Here is a 22,250-nt window from a genome sequence, read left to right on the forward strand (position 1 = left end):
ATGGCACCGAAAAAACAGGGGACGAAAAGAGATGCAGCGAAAAAAGACGCCAAGAAAGAAGTATGTGATGTTATTTTTTCCTCTCAGATGATATTTTAGGGTTTCCTTCCCCCAATACTTTGTTCGTCTGTCTGTCACAAATCCAATTATTTCGAAAACTACCTATGCTATACAATAGACACCTAATGTTTCCCAGGATCCTGAGGAACAAATGCGCAAAAAGTTCCGCGCTAAATGCCAGTTTCGCGCCCTCGGACGACTCGTGTTGGAGAACCGCTACTGGCTCATAGAGGGCGTTGATGAGTACGAGGGTTTAGACGATGTGAAGCGCCGTGTGGAGCAAGCCGTCAGGGGGAAGCACAAGAAGAAACAGTTGTTGAACATAAACGTTAGATGTCGCTTTTATTGAATATTGTATTGTAGTTGGATAATCTAAAATTTCCATTGCAAAGTTTAGTTTAGTTTAGTTCTAAGAGGAATTTTGATTAAATTGTTGGCATAGATAAAGGACCTTCTTGCACCTAGTATAAGACCTAGGGCCTTGCATGGAAGACCACAAACAGTAAAATATTTATTTAACGGCACGTGCTAAAAATTATACTCGTTTAAGCGAAAGTTTAAATTAAAGGAGAAATATGATTGAAGCCCTACATCCCAGCAGAGAGTAACAGGATTTAAAGAAGAAGAAGAAGAAGCGAAAGTTTAATCATAAATCATAAACATAGCGAGTGGTTCGAATAGTTACATTTTTGAGGTCGCTGTTAGGATATCAATGCACCTGGGCAAATTTATTATCGCTTTTTGGACCATCATAGAGATAACCTTTGGCCTACTAGTAAAGAAAAATGGTTTATGATTTATGCTCATTTGAATAATTTCAGGACAAAGCATTGCTGAACAAGCCTGCAGAAGAGCGAACGTTGCTAGAACAGCAATATCTGTACCGCATTTTGGGTGGATTGAAGTGCTTCAAGCGTTATCCGAACGTACGTGAACTTTATGGCTGTTTTACACCATCGGCAATCGATGGTCTTACAGAATCCTGACACTCCATCGTGTGGGCACGCGCACAATCGTTGCAGCCACTTTGATTATCATTATTCCACCGTCCCCATTTTACCCTGTCGTCGGCAAGTTTCCACCCGCGCTTGGTAGATATTCATCAATTCGCACGAAGCGCTTTGCTTCTTCTTTTCTTATGCACACTGCCAAAGAATATAAATGTATTTCCGTGCCGGCGTCTCTATTTTACCCAGCAGGGTGAACAGGCAGCATCTCTATCAACCGTCATCTCATCATTAACTTGCTTTCGTTTCATAGCATCTCTCAGACAGTCTTTCCACCGTTTTCTTCGGTTATCCTTTCCCGTTAATTTCATCCGTATCGTTACAACACATGACTTTCATACCTTCGCATCACATGCTAATTGTCACACACATAGTATAGTTACCAAAAATGTACCCTATACATTTAAGAGACCATTTAAACGGTACGAGAACTCGCATACGAGCTTTATTACAATGCGGAACTTCAACAACCCGCAATGTAATTAAAATCGCATGCGAGTTCGCACGCCGTCTAAATCAGGCCTAACACTATTCTTCAACAGCACGTGAAGAAAAAGCTAGCGGCAGCAACGTACTTCAAATACTACGGGCCGAACCGCGTGATCGTCCGCCAGCACCACGTCGCCCACGCGATGTACTTCGTGGTGACTGGCGACGTGACCGTCAGCCAGCTCGTGTACGACGAGCTGCTGCAGCAGCACGTGTCTGTGGACGTGGGCACCATGGCCGCCGGAGACATGTTCGGGGAGGTGTCCCTGCTGCACAACATACCGAGGACGGCCACTGTCACTACCAATGGTGGGTTATTGTATGTTTGGTGTGTTAAAAGACAACTTTATTAATAAGTACCTATTGTCCATTCAAATCCTTCCAGCGCGCTTGAATGTCGGGCTGCGCCCGACCCTATACACGGTCAAGTGCCCTGCTTAATGTTAAAGTGCGCTGCGCCCGACGCTACACGGAGCTCTGGTTAACGTAAAACCGCACTGCGCTCGTGAACGTCGGGCTGAGCCCGACCTTACAGGTTCAAGTGACATACTGAGAGTAAAAGCACACTGCGCGCACTTGAATGTCGGGCTAATGTCGGGCTGGCCCGACGCTACAGCGTCATGAGCTGTGATTTAACGTAAAACCGCCACTGCGCGCGCTAGAACTTTGGGCTGAGCCTGAACTTACAGGTTCAATTGCCCTACTGAGAGCAATAAAGTGAGCCGCGCGCGCCTGGATGTCGGGCTGCGCCCTATCCTACAGGATCAAGTGAGTGAAGTGAGCTTATTAAAGTAAGGTCAGACTTCTCGACTTCTCACTGCTGAATGTACGAGCGCGCTACGCGCGCTTGAATGTCGGGCTAGGCCCGACCCTACATGGACTGTAATTACTGGTGAATTTAAGGTCAGACTTGGCAGTGCTGAATGTAAAAGCACGGTGCGCGCGCTTGAATGTCAGGCTGGGCCCGACTCTTGAAGCAATTCTCAACTTATGGGAATATTGCGTAATGCATTCTAATTTGAAAGAAAATGATCCCAAATTGCATGAGAATTTTTCATGATATTTTCTACCTACCTACATTTGTTATTTTGTAGAGGAGCGTTTTGGCCTCATTTTCATGACTTTTTAACAGCGCACGAAGCGGTACATTTTGAAAACAGCTCAACTATACAAAATAAGGCTTATTTGGCATTAAGTATACTGTTATAAGTGTAGCACTAACTCTTCTAAAATAAAATTAAAGGAGTAACAAATAAAGATAAGCTGGTGAACATATTATTTCCTTGCAAGACGCCACAAATGCGGTCAATATTTGTTTACGTAACCAAGTAACCGAATGTGATGGTTAGCAGTGGTTACACTTTAGTTCAGTAATACTCTTCAAAATATATTATCCCTCTGCCTACCTCTTTTGGGAATACAGGTGAGAGGGTAATGCATGTAACAGTGAGTTATTTACTTCAAATTCAAAGGTTTGTTTTCTGCTTGATTTTTCGGGACTTATAGAAATTAATTAGATTTTTTTAAACAGAAGGAAAAAATCACTCCGATAGGACTCGAACCTGTGTCCTTCTAGAACACCGGTCTAGCCGCTTTGACCAACTGTGGGCACTGTGGCCTCCTGGCTCCCTCGCAGACACTTCTGCGTGATAAAAAGACAAAATGTTGAAGAAAAAAAAACTCGACATATAAGTGGACAAATTTTCATTAAATATGCTGTCTAAGAACACTCTCGACAAATTCAGCTAAATCAGTTCATCCGTTCAAAAGCTACGATGCCACAGACAGACAAACACACATACAAACAGACAGACAGACATAATACACGTCAAACTTATCACACCCTGTCGTTTTTGCGTCGGGGGTTAAAAATAAGCTTATGTTTTGTTGGAACACTAGGTCACTGTGAGTTGCTGGCGCTGATGAAGGAAGATTTCAAGAATGTCCTCCAGGAGTCTGTACAGAAGCAGTGGGAGGAGGTTCGCCGTGCTATGTCAGCGTTCACTTACTTTGATGCTCTTGATGAGGTGAGAGTTATTTGGGCCATTTTTTTCAAAGTTCTCCACCCCATTTTTTTTAACATGGGTATTTTTTACGCGATTAATACTCAGAACAGAATCGTGAGGTCTTTCGATCCTGATAAGAAGATTTCCATAATTTTTTTCGACCCTTCCATGCCGTTACCGCCATACAAAATGTATCGTCGCTGCGCGTGCAAAATTCGCTATGTGATTTTTAACGATTTTTCGTTTTCAATGCCATTTTAAACTTAAAAAGATGTGTTAGATGTTTGTGCCCGATTTGTACAATCTCATACACAGCGATAATTTTGTATTATTTTTAGAAATCGTAATGTATCCAGATCGTGTGTTTTGCGTCACATAGAAGGCTTTTTTTATAAAAATCTAGCCTACTCTCTTAAAACTTGTTTAAATGGTGTATGGTAGGTGGGTTTGTAGTCAAGTATAACCTCTATAAATGAGACAGAGAGTGTAGTTTCCCTTTTTATTGAGACTATGTCTGAAAGTACTCACTCTGACCGAATAGTTATTTTTTAATATTTGTTAAAAATAAATCATTTTAAATTGATTTTTAAGATTAACTGTCAGAAATTTATTAGTGTTTAGTATAATGACAAATTTCGTGTAGGGTTCAGTGCGTGTAAACGTATATTACAAACTATCGAAATACGATAAAGTTTTGCTAAGTAACTTAAAAAAATAGCAAGTGATTTAACATTGCATTGGTAAGACATCGTTTTGTATGAAATTTTGTGTGATAAAATCTATTTATCCTTTCTGGAAACATTTTAAAATAAATAAATGAAAATAAAATGTTTAATAAATGAAAAAAAGCTGACTTGAGAAATCACACAAAGTTTTGAGTGACAAAGATTTTTTATCGTTTTCTTTCTTGTCAATCCGTTTATCAATTTGTCAATATTATTTATTTCGGAAAAACCCTATACTCAAGTGTACTGTACCGTTCCTTGAAGCTGTAAAAAAACCTTATTTCTAAGTAAATACAACATAGGTTAATTGAGTTGAAAAAAAATCTACACTCTCAAGGAAGTCAAAATTAATAGGGTACTTCCGTTTGACCTAAACTATGAAATTTGGAAAATAAATCGTCTTACACCATACATGATTATTAATATAGTTGTGAGAAAAAAAAATAGTAAAATAAACACGTAACCTTCGGTGTTCGAGCCAGACTAGCATTATCCGGTTTTTTCAAGTTAAAAAATGCATAATGAAATCTTATTCAATACATAAATGTTTACATAATACCACATTGAGCAACTTTGTAACTGAAATAACCTCCATTCATAAAAATTAATGGAAAAAATATATTATTATAGTTGTAATATATTGGTAGTAATATATTAATTTAATCGAGTTTGTGTATTAAGCTTATAGTATTAAGTCGTGTTTTTTCTGAAATAATTAATTCGAAAATGAATTGTTAAATTACAAATAAACAACAACATAGTTAATTCAATTGATGAATCAATGATTCATATGATTAAATAACCATGTGACGATAAAGTGCACAAATTGTATTTTGTTCCTTAAGAATAAAATCTAGTTAAGTGATTGTAAGACACATACCGGTTTTTTACGACTCAAATTATAATCGCTATGTAACATATTTATGAAAAAATATTTTTTTAACCTTATAATAACTGAAATATAATTTCAAGTTATTTCTTAATGTATGCAAAAGTGAAAATACTTATGCCATAAAAATATTGATTTATTTATGTTCAATAATTGCCGAAATAAACAGTTTTTTGTGTCTCCTGTAAAGTAGGTTAAAAACACATAGCGAAATTTGCACGCGCAGCGACGGTATGAAAAAATGGTAACGGAGTGGGAAAAAACCTTGGGACACTTTTTTCTTCTATTAGAATTGAAAGAGCTCGCGATTATGAATGAAAACCACATAAAAATTTCCATATCCCAAAAAAAGTGGGGTGGGTAACTTTGAAAAAAAAAAATGGCCCACTTATACCACATCGGTGCAAACAAGAATACTGCTCGCCTGATGGTGAGCAATGCCTATGATGCCTGCCTCAGATATACATGACAAGATCTATACCAGGCCAGCGTCTTAACTACAAAGAGAATGGAGTATTTTTGACTTGTGAAAGTAAATTTTAGTCACAGCGTAAACGCCATCTTTCGACAGAAGATTAAAACTTATTGAAACTCACTGACGTGATGTGTGTTATAATCATAGCTAGACTAGACTGACAATTGACAATGCATATTGACCAGCGCGTACCTTGAACATAGCGCAATCTAGCGGTAAGTAGTAGAATTATCAGTACTACTCAAACTTCATTGTAAATGTCGACTATTTCAGGTAGCGCGACGCGAAGGCTGTATAGTAGCCAAAATGAAGTCATACGGTCGAAACGAGACACTACTGGGAGATGGAGTGGGAGTAGCGAATTTCGTATACTTCGTACTGTCCGGGCGCTGTCAGATGATTGAGTCGCTCCAGGTCATCGTGACTCAGCACCTGGGTCGTAGTCACTACACTTTGTACGACCCTTATGTAAGTATTACTATATCCCCACTCACTGGCATGGGGAAGTATGCAGAGACGTAGTGAATAGTAGCGAAAACATACATTTGAAACGAGACGTCTTCTTCAAAAAGTTCGGCAGTCAAGCGCGACTTTTAGGTACTTTTGCATTTAAGCACTGACTTCCTGGATGCTTCGGACCTTTGGCCCTACGCGGAGCTCGGCCTCCGTATTTAGACACTTGTACTTTTGTTCCGTGTTTGAGCACTGCGGACCGATTTTTGAGTCTCGCGCGTTCGAATTCAGATAATTGTCACTGAAAATAACAGGCAATTCACCGTTTTCAACCGGTATTTTAGTGACAGTGACACTCAAAAATCGGCCCCCATTCCAGCGGCCCCCTGAGTTCCTGCAATTCCAGGCTTACAGGACGCTTCGGGCCTTCGGTCCTACGTGGAGCTCGGCCTTCGGTAACTTCGCAGGTTTCGCAACGTTGCATTTTTCCTGTATGGCCCGTTTGACTCGAAATTCCTTTGGACTTATTATATCTACGTGGTACGTGCTTGCAATCGCAAACTATGTTCGGTTGAACAAACCTAATAATTTTACAAATAAATACTATTACCTTAGAGGAAAGAGTTCTAACTCCATACATCTGTAAAATGCGGGTTTGTATTACCTATAGTGACATCTAGCGTCAATCACGAGTCAAACAGCGTAAATTATCAGTACCACTACTCTACACGGTGTCAAGTGTGTCTCGTCTGCCAAAAATTTAATATTAAAACTATATTTTAAAAGGAGAAGGAATTGAAAACAGAATACAATAATAGCTAAAAATTGTTGATTAGAATTTTCGTTCGTCGTGACATCTAAGTAGCAGTACTGATAATTTACGCTATTTGTCGTGTGATTTACGCTAGATGTCACTACAAATAACTCTCATTTACTAATATATGTAGTTACAACTCTTTTTTACCTATTCCTCTATGCTATTTAATAAATAAGTCAATATTTCAGGTACATGAAGAGGAAAGTGAAAAGGATTTAGAGGAAAAATGGTTTGCCGCCTATAAAAATAGGAGAAGAAGTACTTATGATGACAGCTCAGAGTTTGAAGAAGCAGTGTCTCAGTATAGACCAAAGAGGAAGAGTGCCATCGATAGCAAATCAGAAATGAGTAAGGGAGGGCCCATTCCATACTATAACAGTTTTCTTACAACGCTTACCATTTTTTTAGTAGGTACCTACATCTAGCGACAAGTAGTGGATTTCTCATTACCGCTACTTGACGACAGATGTCGCGACTGTCGAAACATATATTCTCAACAATATCGACTAATAATACCAGCAAGAGTTTACGCTACTTAACAACCGGATTAACCTAAACTACAGTTTAGGTTAATCCGGTTACATCATAACTGAAAATTTTTGAGCCTTTGACTTTTCATTCGTCGCTACATCTATTGTCAAGTCTTGATGAAAATCGCTACTTGACGCTAGAATTAGTCAGGAGTGTTCTTAGACATGTTTCATAAAAATCGGTCCACTATGTCGCGGTCGGCGGTTTTTTCAAAGTTTGAATTTTGTGGTTATTCTTGCTAAGATTTGGTTGGCCGTCTTATTATTGATCCTTAAATAACCAGTACTCTATTGTAATTTATTATTCCTTGATTAGATACATCTCAGGCTAGACCAAGTAGAGGAGTTCTAAGAAGCAGTCGAACTTTGAAATCCGAAAGTGAAAATAGGCGGGATACTTCGGGTATGCTCATCCACGCAGCGCCTAGCAAGTCAAGTTGTGATAAAAGCACTCAGGATTTTCTACAACCTAGTGAAGTCAGACAGTCTGTCAGGTTAGTTTCGTTTTATTGTTTTCTCTCTGTCAAATACTTTCGAACCCGTTGTTATTCGCTCAATCTTTTTTCTTCACTGGCTAGAATATTTGATGACATTGTAGGTACACAGTTCTTTATTCTTGAACACTTTATAATGTGGCCATTAACCATTTTGGTTTACTGCTACAAGTGCTACATAAATTCATATTAATATAAATTTATATTGTAATGTATGTACCCAAACCCACTTATGTAAATCTTGCTTGCTCCAATTGTCAATAAAGAAAATTGTTGTTGTATTGTTGTTGTTGTTGTTGTTGTATATTGTATCAGCGATAACCCATAAATATAATAAAATATGTTTAATAAAATAGACGCGATTATTACTGCGATCACTGATCTTTTAACTCTACTCTCCTCGCGCAAACCTTCTAGTTCTTGCATATTATATTACATGGCGACCTTGCCAGGATTTAATACGATAAAAAATAAATTTAATACGGAACTTATTGAATAGGAAACTCCTAATCCTATTTCAGGTTAAGTGTGGCTATCCCCACCGATTCGCAAGAAGACGGCAAGAACATCGGACAATCACAAGTTCAAATGCAAACAGCTGATTTAAGAACATATTTCATGCAGGTTGGCAATGCTCCGCTAACATGTTAAATTAAGTCTGCCAGGCCATGTCCAAGAATTCTTGTCGTCCCATTGAAACATTGAAATTCGCGACTTTTCTATTTATTGACAAACTTAATTGTTTGACCGCCTACACGACTACACAAGGATTTGTTTCACGGACATATCTTTTTATATTGAACACTAAAAATCATACGAAATTTTGGTATCGTCCTGGATCGTCCGATTCGTATCATAGTCCAACCATCGATTTAGATCTCGGAAAAACGTTTATTTAATATCACTGCAGGTGGTAGTCTTCAACGCCGGGTCCACGTTCGGTTTCGGCGAGAATATGCGTGACCGACGCATAGTGGCCTCACTCCTGTTGACTGCATGTTGCTGCCGAAGGTGTGGCTGTTGCAACGCAACACTGCCAACATCTGGACAAGGATACAACACTACCTTGAGAAGAAGGTAACTTACTTAAATACGTACTTCTACTTCTGTAAGGACATTCGTGACCGTCGCATCGTGGCACTCACGCCTGCCTACTGCATGTTGTTGCCGAAAGTGTGGCTGCTGCAACGCAACTCTGCCTACATTTGGACAAGGATACAACACTACCTTCTTCTCAAGGTACTTACTACAGTCGTTAAGAACATTGTGGTGCTCACGCCTGTTGACTGCATGTTGCTGCCAAAGGTGTAGCTGCTGCAGCGCAACACTGTCAACATTTGTACAGGGAGACAACACTACCTTGAGAAGAAGGTAACTTACTTAAATACTTACTACAGTATGTAAGGACATTCGTGACCGTCGCATCGTGGCACTCACGCCTGCCTACTGCATGTTGCTGCCGAAAGTGTGGCTGCTGCAACGCAACCCTGCCTACATTTGGACAAGGATACAACACTACCTTGAGAAGGAGGTAACTTACTTAAATACTTACTACAGTATGTAAGAACATTCGTGACCGTCGCATCGTGGCACTCACGCCTGCCTACTGCATGTTGCTGCCAAAGGTGTGGCTGCTGCAACGCAACTCTGCCTACATTTGGACAAGGATACAACACTACCTTGAGAAGAAGGTAAATTACTTACTACAGTCGTTAAGAACATCGTGATGCTCACGCCTGTTGACTTCATGTTGCTGCCCAAGGTGTGGTTGTTACAACGCAGCACTGCCAACATCTGGACAAGGATACAGCACTACCTGGAGAAGAAGGTAACTTACTTACTTACTACAGTCGTTAAGAGCATCGTGGCGCTCACGCCTGTTGACTTCATGTTGCTGCCCAAGGTGTGGTTGTTACAATTACAACGCAGCACTGCCAACATCTGGACAAGGATACAACACTACCTGGAGAAGAAGGTGGTAGGTATGTGAGGACACGAGTGAAACGGGTTTAATGAGAATAGGCCTATCGCGGGGTGCGCGGGTGCAGCCGTTGCCATGCATACGTACTAGAAGGTAACTAACTTACTTACTACAGTATGTAAGAGCATTCGTGACCGTCGCATCATGGCGCTCACGCCTGTTAATTAACTGCATGTTGCTGCCAAAGGTGTGGATGCTGCAGCGCAACACTGCCAACATTTGGGCAAGGATACAGCACTACCTCGAGAAGAAGACAACCTTTACTTACTATAGGAGCCGTGGCCTTAGTGGTTCCGTCTATAAGTTCTATAGTTGACTATGTTATTTTACGAGTTATTGTGCATTGTTGTTTCTGCTAACCTGTTTATGTACATTATAGCACTTTGACCCTGTTTACTAGCGTAACCTTATTTTAATACCTTACATAGAAAAGTTACTGTAAGTTCAATACGGGACAGTGTGTCATAAGGAAAAATGTGTCTGACCTTCACATTTGACTTCAGATGTTTTTTGAGAGGTCGTAGTACTTTTGTTACTTGCTACTCACGTATAAACTCTCAATAATGATTCGGTCAAACTGTGTTTTTTGAAAAAAAATAATTAGATCCAAATAAAAATAAATGCGGTTTGATACCTTAGCGTAAGGTGCTTTGCGCACACTAGCGTCCCCTCCGCCCCACCTGATGCAACCCCCCCTTTTACCCTTAAATATGTCCCAAAATTTAGTTTTTTTTAAATTTTTGCGAAAGTATACATTTTAGAAAAAAGTTGTCAATGAAAGAAATAATGCTCATGAAATTCCCAAGAAGAAAGGTCATATAATATTTTTTGATATCATGCACTATTTTCATGTTATCTTCTACATACATAAAAGGCAAAGTCCTGAGTGACTGACTGACTTAAATCAAGGTAAAGCCCAAACCGCTGATGCCAAAGAATCCAAATTTGACACGTAGGTTACTTATAGGGTCTACGAACCCGCTAAGGAAGGAATTTTCAAAATTCATCCCCTAAGGGGGTGAAATGGGTGTAAAAAATTCGTATGAGGATCTACCTTTATTTTGAGAATATGAGCTTGAAACTTCGTGTAAAGACTATAAAGGTAAAATTACAATGGGAAGAAACTAATTTCAGCATTTTTGGATTTTTATCCTTTAAGAGAGTTAAAATGAGGCTGGCTGAAGTTTGTATGGGGAATAAGTTTTATTTCAAGCTACAGGCTTGAAACTTAGTAAAAAGGTACTTCAGAAGGGCAAAAACTAGTAGCTTAATAAACTTTGTCAAAATTCTGAAATTAAACCACTAATACACTTATGACTATTTCATTAAGTACTGAGTTATATCGAACTTCAACAAGCTAATGCACGAATATGGTAACTGCTACAAAAAAATGCATATAACTTTTTTGTCTAAAATTTAATAAGAATTAATTCTTTCATAGACACTTTTTCCCTAACTCTGATACTTTTCTGAAAAATGAAGAAAAACCGTAAAACGGGACCTATTTCGTGCTAAAAGGGGGTGTTGCGTCAGGGGGACGGTAGGGGACGCTATTGTACGCAAAGCACCTTACCCTAAGGTACCATACTACATTAAAATTTTGCTGGATTTAATTTTTTTTAATTTTCCATACATTCGAACACAACTTGACCGAATCAATAAACACTGATCATTAGTTTTAACAGGCTAAATGTGAAGGCCAGACAAACTTCCCCAGCTTCCCCTTATGACACATTATCGGTATTGGTTGACCATACCTAATTACGAATATTAATATCGATATTGTACAAGAAGTATTTTCCACAGCAGCTGAAACGCCAAGGGTTTTCCGAAGTTTAGTTAGAACCGTAACCGTTCCACAAACAAAAGACGATAGACGATTTGACGATAGCGTGACAGTGAATTCGTTTCGCAGATTCCAACGAAGAAAAAGCTGTTCAAAGAGTTTGTGACAGCGCGTCGCTGGCGAGACTTCCGCGACCAAGTGGTCTCAGATGTGGTGGCTCGGTCCAACGCTGTCAACTTCACCTCTGTTCATGACGTGCCTTACTCGATAAGAATGGAGGAGATGCACGATATTTAAGTTTTTTTTAAGTAAAATTATGTTTGGTAGTTTATTTTAGTAATGTTTTGAATAAACGGTATTAAGTTGTAGATGTGGTCGCTCAGTCCAACGAGGAGATGAACGATATTTAAGTTTTTTTTAGGTAATGTTGTTATGATTGGTAGTTTTATTTTAGTTGTGTTTCGAATAAACGGTATTAAGTTGTTGAGTCACGTTTTATTTACATGTGCCCTTTCTGCCGTCATTCATGCCTGATTGATAATTTTTCGACAATATATTGCTACCATGATTTTCACTGGTAGCAATATGAATATTATCGAAATATCAAAGGTTTTCACTACATGGAGGAGCATTAGTATTTTAGAGCGTATCAACCAAATATCAACAATAAATCCTGAATGACAAAACAGTTTACTATGGAGAGTATTACCTCTATTCTCCCTGTATTTTACGATTACTTGTGACTTCAGCCGGCAACCGACTACCGTATTCAGACCCTAAGTAGTTATCGCTGGGAAAGGGAAGCCGTTTTTTTCAAAGTTTATAAAAAAACTTCTTAGTTGGTAAAACGTAGTGATTCAATGCTCTTTGGTTAAACCTAGATGAAAGTAGGCCAAATCAAAGAATAGAATGAGCCAAATGACATCACCAAGGATATTTAGACGACGTTTATATTCTGTGACAAACGGTTGTCAGCAGTTTTTAATGTATAATTTCTTTAGCTATTTATCTTATTTTTTCTAGACATTATTTTGGATATTCTTTGTACATAACTCTACAAAATGCCACCGAAAAAGGAGGTAAGTAAATTTTGAAGTAATGCTGCCAGAAGGTAAGGAGGTATAAAAAGGCCTTTACAAGTTATCGTCACGCCTTCTTATCTTGAGGGTATCGTTTCAGCTCATCCCGGCCACTCGTAGATTATCGCCATGAGTAAATAGGGCACGGATGGATTAAAAATCCGTCGGTTTCCAGCCAAATCAGTCATATTTAAAATTGCAAACGGGACTTAATCGCGTATTTACTATGTTTTAAACACTAACCTCCGACGTTTCAAGGACGGCATTGTCCCCGTGGTCTCGGAGCAGACTGGCTGAAGTTGACATCAACATCTTCTAGCTGTACGAGTTTTTCGAACTACCCACTTGGTCCTGACTCCCCACTTGAACAGTTTGTGCATCAGTCATGATTGCGTTATTTGTTGGATCATGATTTCCTTATAATATCCCTGACTGAATCTTGTAAAATACCAAAACTTAGACTTACTAAAACCACTTACTTTAGAACGCCATGAAACTCTCGGCATTACTACATATACTACCATAATAAATTGCGAAAAATCCAATGGTTTAGAAAAGTTTATTACATCGGGTAGAAGGTTTACTGACGTAACTACAGCACGGCTTAATGATGTTGTGGTTAAGACCGTCAAGCTGAAAATGGAACTGGGCTGGCCATGTCTCGCATGCGCCCACAGAGGTGGAGAATGATTTGGGTGCCGCGGGCTAGGATCAGGCAGACCCCGGCGGCGATTGCGGGATGAGATGACCTAGACGCATATCTCAGCGACTGGCCGGAGATAGCTGAAATACCCGGCAACCTTCAAATAGTTCAAATCTAGGGTGAACAGGCAATTTCTGGGCGAGCTCACTCCATCGTAGGCCACGTCTTTACCTTTGGCTAGTCTGTGGCCAAAGAGTAAGCCCATTTAAATAATAATAATAAAAAATACTCGAACTATAATACAGGAATATAAAAACACGCTGAATTTTTCTAAGTACCATTTCCAGAATCTAGACCTTATAGCATTTTCCAGTTGGATCCCGAGGAGCAGATGCGTAGAAAGTTTCGCGCCAAATGCCAGTTCAAAGCGCTCGGGCGACTCGTTCTAGCTAACCGCTACTGGCTCATAGAGGGCGTTGATGAGTACAAGGGCGTCGACGACGTGAAGCGGCGCGTGACGCAGGTCATAAGAACCAAGCAGCTGAAGAAGCGGTTGTTGGATATACAGGTTAGATGGCGCTTTTATCAATTTTAGAAAATGTTTCAGAGCCGATTCACCGATGAGGAATGTGTTTTCAAAAGGATTTATCTCTCTATGAAATCATAGAAAAAATTGATAAGCCTGTTTGAAGAGACACCTCAGTGTATGTATAGTATTATGAGTGATGAATGTGTGACTAAATATAAAAAAAAAACATTTGATTATAAATGTACTATAATTTCAGGACAAAGCTTTGCTGAATAAGCCAGCGGAAGAACGAACCCACCAGGAGCAGCAATACCTGTACCGGAAATTAGGTGACTTGAAGTGTTTCAAACGATATCCCAAGGTATTTTCCAGATTTTCAACCATAATTAACTTTTTGGAAGAATATTAGTGAACAGATTTCATGATCTTCACTAAATGTCATAGCATAGATGTTTGTTAATTGTAAGGCAATAGGACAGTAAAAAGTGTAGGTAAAATAACAAAAATGTTTGGTAAATCGTTGTTTTTGACGTCAACGATATCAAAGACATTTATAGGTACATATTGGCACCGCAGGTTCAGGCCATTCGCCAATGACTGGTCAATTGGTCACAGAACACAGAGCAACATAGACAAATATGTGTAGTTTGTTCTGAAATTTCGGTGTTTTACTTACCAACTCCAGACACATTAAATCGATTATTCTTCTCCACAGAACGTAAGAAGAAAGCTGGCAGCAGCGACATACTTCCGCTACTACGGGCCGAACCGCGTAATAGTACGACAGTACCACGAAGCTCACGCCATGTACTTCATAGTGAATGGCGACGTGACGCTCAGCCAGCTGTTCTACGACGACCTGCTGCAGCAGTACGTGTCCGTGGACATGGACACGATGACGGCCGGAGACATGTTCGGGGACGTCTCGCTGCTGCACAACACGCCCAGGACTTCCACCGTCACCACTAACGGTTAGATGACTGTAGATAAGCTGTAAGAAAAAAGATATTGTAGGATGCTATAAAGACACAGTGGCAATGGTTGTCGTGAAAGCACGGCTATTGAGAAAGCAGATGGTTGAGATTTGAGATCCACTTAGACTTCGAGCCGTATAGCTCATATGATTCATCAAGCAGCATCGTAAGAGTTCCGCAGGACCCTGTATGCCAATGCGTAGGTACTTCACGCTTGAATTTCAGATTGTGTATTGTGTCAAACCCTAAAACATCAAGCGCACTGCTGTGTGTAAAAAAGCGCATAGCGCGCTTGTATGTCGGGCTACTTAAGGCCCTGAAAATGTCAAGTGCTAAATATATAAGAGCGTGCTATGCGCGCTTGAATGTTGCGCTGCGCCCGAGGTTCAGTTAGTACTTTATATTCGGAACTCGAGAGTCTCGAGTAGGTACCTGTCATTTTTTTCTCGTCTCGAATGAAGCCGAAATTCACGAGTTGTCTCGAGTATCGAGACTCTCGAGCAGAAGCCCTACGCCCGACCCTACAGCATTTAGTACATTGTTGCATGAAAGAGCGCGGTTCGCGCAATAAATGTCGGGCGTCGGGCTTGAATCAAAACTACAGTCAGATTTCATCATGCATGCAGGTCACTGCGAGTTGTTGGCTTTACTGAAAGAGGACTTCAAGCACGTGCTACAGGCGCTCGTGCAGAAGCAGTGGGATGAGGTGAAGCGAGCCATGTCTGCATTCACCTACTTCGATGGACTTGACGAGGTGAGACCAGTATTTTATACTGTTAAATGTAGGTGTGCTGTCCTGATACTCCCTAACCATGTCACTGATAGTTGCTGGTGTTGCTGTCGACCTACTTAAATGGACTCGACAAGATGAAGCAACAGTAATTTCTAAAGTTTGATGTAGTTTTGCTGTCCTCACACTCTTGTCTAGGGCGCTCCTAGCTACTGAAAGAAAACTTCGTGATGATAAGACTTATGGGTGTTCCCTCTGGGCATAGACTGACCCTAAATAGACTAAGTGATCTCCAAAAAGCAGAAAAAAGTAAAATGTGACCACGTGACGTGGTTGCTCTCCCCTACCACGTAAGGTGATGTAACTATAAAGCTGAATCCGGCCTTGCGGCGCGATCTGGGTATTATGTCTCTCATAAGAGTCACAACATAAAGATACTCTTTCTACCACAGATGACCAGACGCGAAGGTTGTATAACAGCGAAGATGAAGTCGTACGCCACGAACGAGACGTTGCTAGGCGACGGGGAGGGTGTGGCTAATTTCGTATACTTTATACTATCGGGGCGCTGCCAGATGATAGAATCTCTACAGGTCATAGTCAGGACGCACCTCGGACGCAACCATTATACGCTGCACGATCCCTATGTAAGTACTAGCAAAGAGGATCGAGTATTATAGAGAGTTACTGTCGAAGAAAAATGTGCATAGACTGTCATCTCTTGACACAGGCTTAAAAGTTTTGAACCTCGGTTTTGACAATTTGGCCCACATCCTTAGCTTGATAATATTATGTTAAAATGTCTAATATCAATATTAGCGCCATCTAGCTGAGCGTACCGCAAAGGCCATCTAGGCCACCGTACCTTTTTCTGTATGGTACTGAGGTATGTTTTTTTCTTAGACTTTATCTGTCTGTACGGAGTTATATATGTCTTTGGTACTAGGGAGTACTTTTTGTGTGGGCGCTTGGTGATAAATGATAATGGATCGGATGCGTTATTGTGAAAAGCAGTGATTTGTTTGAAACGTCATTTTTGACATTGTCATATTAGACCCAAATCGTAGCTAATCTTTGTAGAGACCGAGGTAAGATGGCAATGATTTTGATAGCCCTGCCAGTCCAAGGGTTAAGTGGTTAAGTAAAACGTCATAGTTTACGTCAAGTTGAACGTTTATAACCTAACCACAAAGTTAAAATTAAAAAAAACCCCGACCGCGACATAGTGGACCGATTTTCATAAAACATGGCTAGGAACACTCCCATTAACTCAGCTTTCAAACAAAAAAAAACTAAATCGCAAGCGGTTCATCCGTTCGGGAGCTACGATGCCACAGACAGACACACACACAGACAGACAGACAAACAGACAGACAGACAAGCAGACAAACAGACAGACAAACAGACAGACAGACAGACAGACAAACAGACAGACAGACACGTCAAACTTATAACACCCCATCGTTTTTGCGTCGGGGGTTAAAAATGATATTTCATAATCATAATCATAATCATAATATCGTTTATTGCACCATGGTAAAAAGTTGACACAAAAAATTATAAAGCATCTCATGGACCCCAGTAGGGTGTTGCAAACAAGTTCCCAGACTTACGCTAAGGATAATCAAATTTACTTACATGCTATAATTGAAAAATAACTGTAATAATTATCTTTTAACAAAGTTATGGTTACTTAAAATTATCTTCAAAGAATTCTGTAACTGAGTAGTATGACTTTTCTGTAAGGAATGATTTCAACTTTTTTGAGTACGCCGCATCTGTTTCTTCTGACTTGATGTAATTTGGGAAGTGATTGTAACATTTAACTGCAGAATAATGAGGGCTTTTGCGATATGTTTCTAGATTTGGGACGGGTAATTCAAGCTTATACTTTAATCTTTTGTTGGGTACTTCTCTGAACGTGTTTATATGTTTTCGTACATATATGCCTAATTCAAATAAATATATACATGGCAGAGTGAGTAGGCCAAGTTTCTTAAAAAGACGGCGAGACTGTGAGCACCGCTGCCATCTTATCTGGCTTGGATACGTAGCCGAACGGCACAAACGCTCACAAAACGAAACGCTCGTAGATATCTTTATCGCTCTTGCGTATAGGCGTGACAGAGCCAAACTACCTTTCGCGGCGTTTTGTTTTCGTTTCGCGTCGCAGAAATGCCATTCGGCTACGGCATCTGGCTCTAACTTTTCAGCCGGCATTCGGCAAACTCTTAGGGTCTCCCCAAACATATCGATGTGGAATCGGCTTTCCCTGACCAGAAATTGTTCGTTAGTATGAAGTGTTCAGCGTGTGTGTCCAGCGACGACGACGACGCATAGGGTAGAGCCGATTCCACATTGATTCGGACAAACCCTTACTTCCCAGCCCCTGCAGCACAGTATAATAAAGAGTACTATCGTACAGTATGGCCACTCCCGCTCCCCGCTGAAAGTGCCGCCCATCCCCTCTCGGTTGCCTCACAGTTACCGCCTGTCAAAAACGCGAACAGTCGACCTGTCATATTTCACTCATACAAGCACAGTAGGTACGCGTTCACCTACATGAGCTTAGACTGTGTGCTAGGAGCGCGCCTCTTTCATATATTTGATCGCCAGTGTCCGAGGTGTACCTACAGCAAGTACTATTCTGAGATTTTTATTCTCATCCTTCAACTCAAATACATTTCAGGTACCCCAACAAGAACAAGAACTGTCTTTAGAAAAAAAATGGTTCGGAAACAAAGACCCCACACCCTCCACAACCAAATCCGTAACTATTACCGAAGATGATACGAGTACTTCGCAGCAAGAAACCAAACTCCACGGGGTTCTGAAGAAGAGGTCTCAGAGACGAGAGAGTGATAGTAAGCTGGGGTGGAGTCAAACGGTCACGGAAGTTATTGATGATGATGATGATGATGAACAGGCTACGTCGAATATGGTGTTGAAACCGCCTAGCGAGATTTTGCAACGGACTTCTGTGAGGTTCGCATGTTTTTAATTCTCTTAATAGGTATTGTATATGTATAAAAAACTTTGTACTTGCTAACAATTTCGTCGTTAGGTACATTTAGTACCTTCACAATGAGAAGGGCTTAAGATTTTTTTTAAATTCTTAGGCAAATGGGTACCTACTAGTTATAGATAAATTATATTTGTTTTTTTTTTTAATTTTTTTTGCCAGGTTAAGTGACCCAATCCCGATACCGGAAGTCCAAATCCCAGAGGCAAAGACTGCGCCACTTAATTTGCGAACTTATTTCATGCAGGTTTGGTTACCACCGATGTATATTTTTTCGATAGCCTATAATGTGTCCCACTGTTGGGCAAAGGCCTCCCCTGTTTTCCGCCACTCGTCAAAAATTTTGCCGAAATTTAGCTGCAAAAGCAAATGCCGCATTGTAATGAAACTGACATGCGAAATCTTATATCATGTAAATCAGTCCTTACAACCGCACTTGCATTCAAAGTCAGGCATTAACCTATGGCACTGGTTCCACCAAAAGAGAGTAAGGCACTGGTCCCACTGCGAGCTAGTAAGCTATGAGCTATCGGCTATAAAAACGAACAAAAGATAAGCATTCCCGTGCAAATAAAAGAGACACGGCGATTTTGATAGCTCCCGCTGGGCGAATAACTATAAACATCGCCGTGTCTCTTTTATTTGCACGGGAGTGCTTATCTTTTGTTGGTTTTTATAGCCGATAGATCATAGCTTACTAGCTCGCGGTGGGATCAGTGCCTAAGCGATGAGATATCGGCGATAGAACGAACAAAAGACAGTAGCTCCCATGTAAATAAAAGAGAGATGGAGCGGTCTATAGTTCATCGCTCGGCGACTAGCTAGTAGCTATAGTACCTATACATATCTCGCTTCGGGGGAGGGGGCATCGTGCCCAGGGGGGGGTCACGTGGTAAAGGCCCGGGGCCCCAGGGGGGGTCACGTGGCCTATTTGTATGGCCAACTTAGGCTCCAGGGGTTACTCGACCCCCATGACCCCCCCTGGATCCGCGCATGGTCTATAGCTAACAATTCGTAAGCTTTTCTTTTTCTAATTTTGAACAGGTAGTAATCTTCAACCCTGGATCCACGTTCGGTTTCGGAGAGAACATGCGTGACCGACGAATAGTGGCACTTACGCCTGTCGACTGCATGCTTCTGCCCAAAGTCTGGTTGCTACAACGCAACACTGCCAATATCTGGACTCGCATACAGCACTACCTTGAGAAGAAGGTGAGTTTGAATTGTAATCCATACCGTGTTGCCAGTGTTTGGCAAGTTTGAATAATAATACAAGTGTTAGATATTGACATGACAGTCAGCTAGCAGACAGCACATCATCAAGAGAGCTTTTAGGAGTTTTAAATGATTCATGTTTAGTTTCATTAGACTTATATTGACCGGGATATAGACCGTGATTACTTTTGTTTTTTATTGAGGTCCCGATATTTAAAAAAATCAAAAAGATAATCACGGTCTATATAAGTCTAAGAGAACTTCTACCTACTTCAGCGGCGTTAAGTATCACTTTTGGGATTAAGCTGGTCCTCCTGCTCCTCCTTGACGACTCACATAGGTACTGACTTACCTACTGACTTAAAGTCCTATGTCCTTCAGGGGCAGAGGGCGTCCACAAAACGATCCCATCTTCTTTTGTCTTGGGCTGCGAGTTTCGCGTCGTGTCGTCAACTCAAATGCTCCTAGGCACCGTCAGGATTGTTTAGGACAGCCATACTTATCCTCTCTTGCATTGCGAGATTCATTCTAGGGCTTGCTTAAATGGGATGGGTGATACACATAATCGTCTTCTGATAGGACCTCACTGAGTAGCTACACTATTCTTATCCTAAATAATATGGTTGGTTCTAGATCCCCACAAAGAAGCAACTGTTCAAAGAGTTCGTCTCATCGCGCCGCTGGCAAGAGTACCGAGATCAGGTGGTCTCAGATGTGGTGGCTCGCTCCAACGCTGTCAACTTCACCACTGTTCATGACGTGCCTTACTCGATACGAATGGAGGAAATGCTCGATATTTAGAGACTTTTACATTAAGTCAGTGATTTTAATAAATTTATATGAATTATACTTTCAGATTCGGTTGTTTAGTGTGCATTCGATAATCCTCCCCGTTTACCGGAAGAATCTTTAGCAGGTTTGAATTAATATCCTCTAGGCTTCCTGATGATTTCCAAAATGGACATTCTCAAGGACTTTCATTGTTAAGCAATTTAGAGGCCACAATTATTTTGTTATTTCATAGTTAAGCTATGTCGTGTCCAATGTTAAATGAACTAGAAGTACAAGTAGATGAACAATTTAAGTCCGCTAAATGAAATTACGCTACAAACTATAACTTTACTATTCAGCAGCAATTTACCAGTGCTACTACTTCTTAACTATGATAAGTAGAAAATTAAAGAGTACGTTAAACCAGTCTAACACTAACACAAGTTCACTCAATACAATTGAATCGCTATTTGCCCATCAGCCCATCACTGAGCAAACTGTCCCAAGATAGTCAAGATACTTTACATCTTGATCATAACTTTAAGATACGTTAAGACCCCTTACTCCTTAGAGCGCTCATCAATTTCACGAAACGGCCATCGATAGATGGCGTTGGCGCTCGGTACGCGAGCACCGGCAACTCAACGTGCGTTTCAACGCAGACACGAATAATCTTGATAGTTTTGAATTAAATTGCTAATAACATAATTTTCAATTTTATATGGGGACTCTTTATTTAATTTCATATTCATGGTATGGTAGTAGTAAATAAGGTATATGAATGTAGTAAAAGTATAGTGTTAGTCTACATGTACATATATAAATTCAGGTTTCCTAATTGATTGATTCAACAACCAACACCGCTGAGCCGAAACTACGAAAGCTAGAAAGTCGAAATTTGTATAGATTGCATTAACAAAATTTCGAAGAGATAAGAATCGATTATGAAAATTTACACCCCTAGTAGAGGGAAAAAGGGGGTGAAAGTTTGTAGCGGGATCAATTTGTTTTTTTTTATTAGGAAAATTTTAGTTAAGAACTTGAAATTAGAGAATAGTTTAATAGTGATTTCTGTTTTTTAGGGTTCCGTAGTCAACTAGGAACTCTTATAGTTTCGCCATGTCTATCTGTCCATCCGTCCGTCCGTCCGTCCGTCCGTCCGCGGATAATCTCAGTAACCGTAAGCACTAGAAAGCTGAAATTTAGTAACAATATGTATATCAATCACGTCAACAAAGTGCAAAAATGGAAAAAAATGTTTTATAAGTGTAAAGTGGGGGCTGATTTTTTTTTTTTCATTCCAACCCCAACGTGTGATATATTTTTGGATAGGTATTTAAAAATGAATAAGGGTTTACTAAGATCGTTTTTTGATAATATTAATATTTTCGGAAATTATCACAGTTATAGTGACTTTCATATTTTTATAAGAACAGCATGCACTTACGTCCAGAACAGTGACATTTGGTGCATTGGAACTGCTCATGATGTGTCACTTTTTAACCGTTTAAATCTCTCAGATTTGAGGCGAGGTTCTCAATTCGTCTGTATGTTTATTTATTTTTTTCATTTTTT

The 22,250-nt window shown here is 40.2% G+C and overlaps 1 protein-coding gene across 1 annotated transcript; it reads left to right on the plus strand.

The window, feature by feature from the left end:
* LOC125228654 lies at nucleotides 1-20,705 on the plus strand. Its single transcript, XM_048133310.1, has 18 exons — nucleotides 1-60; nucleotides 197-388; nucleotides 882-986; nucleotides 1,610-1,865; nucleotides 3,456-3,583; nucleotides 5,925-6,119; nucleotides 7,110-7,269; nucleotides 9,655-9,923; nucleotides 11,842-11,967; nucleotides 13,808-14,002; nucleotides 14,220-14,324; nucleotides 14,679-14,934; nucleotides 15,564-15,691; nucleotides 16,120-16,314; nucleotides 18,357-18,652; nucleotides 18,852-18,936; nucleotides 19,734-19,901; nucleotides 20,538-20,705. Exons 1-18 carry the CDS (start codon nucleotides 1-3, stop codon nucleotides 20,703-20,705), a joined length of 3,087 nt encoding a protein of 1,028 aa, XP_047989267.1.
* The last annotated feature ends 1,545 nt before the right edge of the window (nucleotides 20,706-22,250 follow it).

Source organism: Leguminivora glycinivorella, chromosome 8, assembly GCF_023078275.1.
Source record: "Leguminivora glycinivorella isolate SPB_JAAS2020 chromosome 8, LegGlyc_1.1, whole genome shotgun sequence".
Taxonomy (NCBI): domain Eukaryota; kingdom Metazoa; phylum Arthropoda; class Insecta; order Lepidoptera; family Tortricidae; genus Leguminivora; species Leguminivora glycinivorella.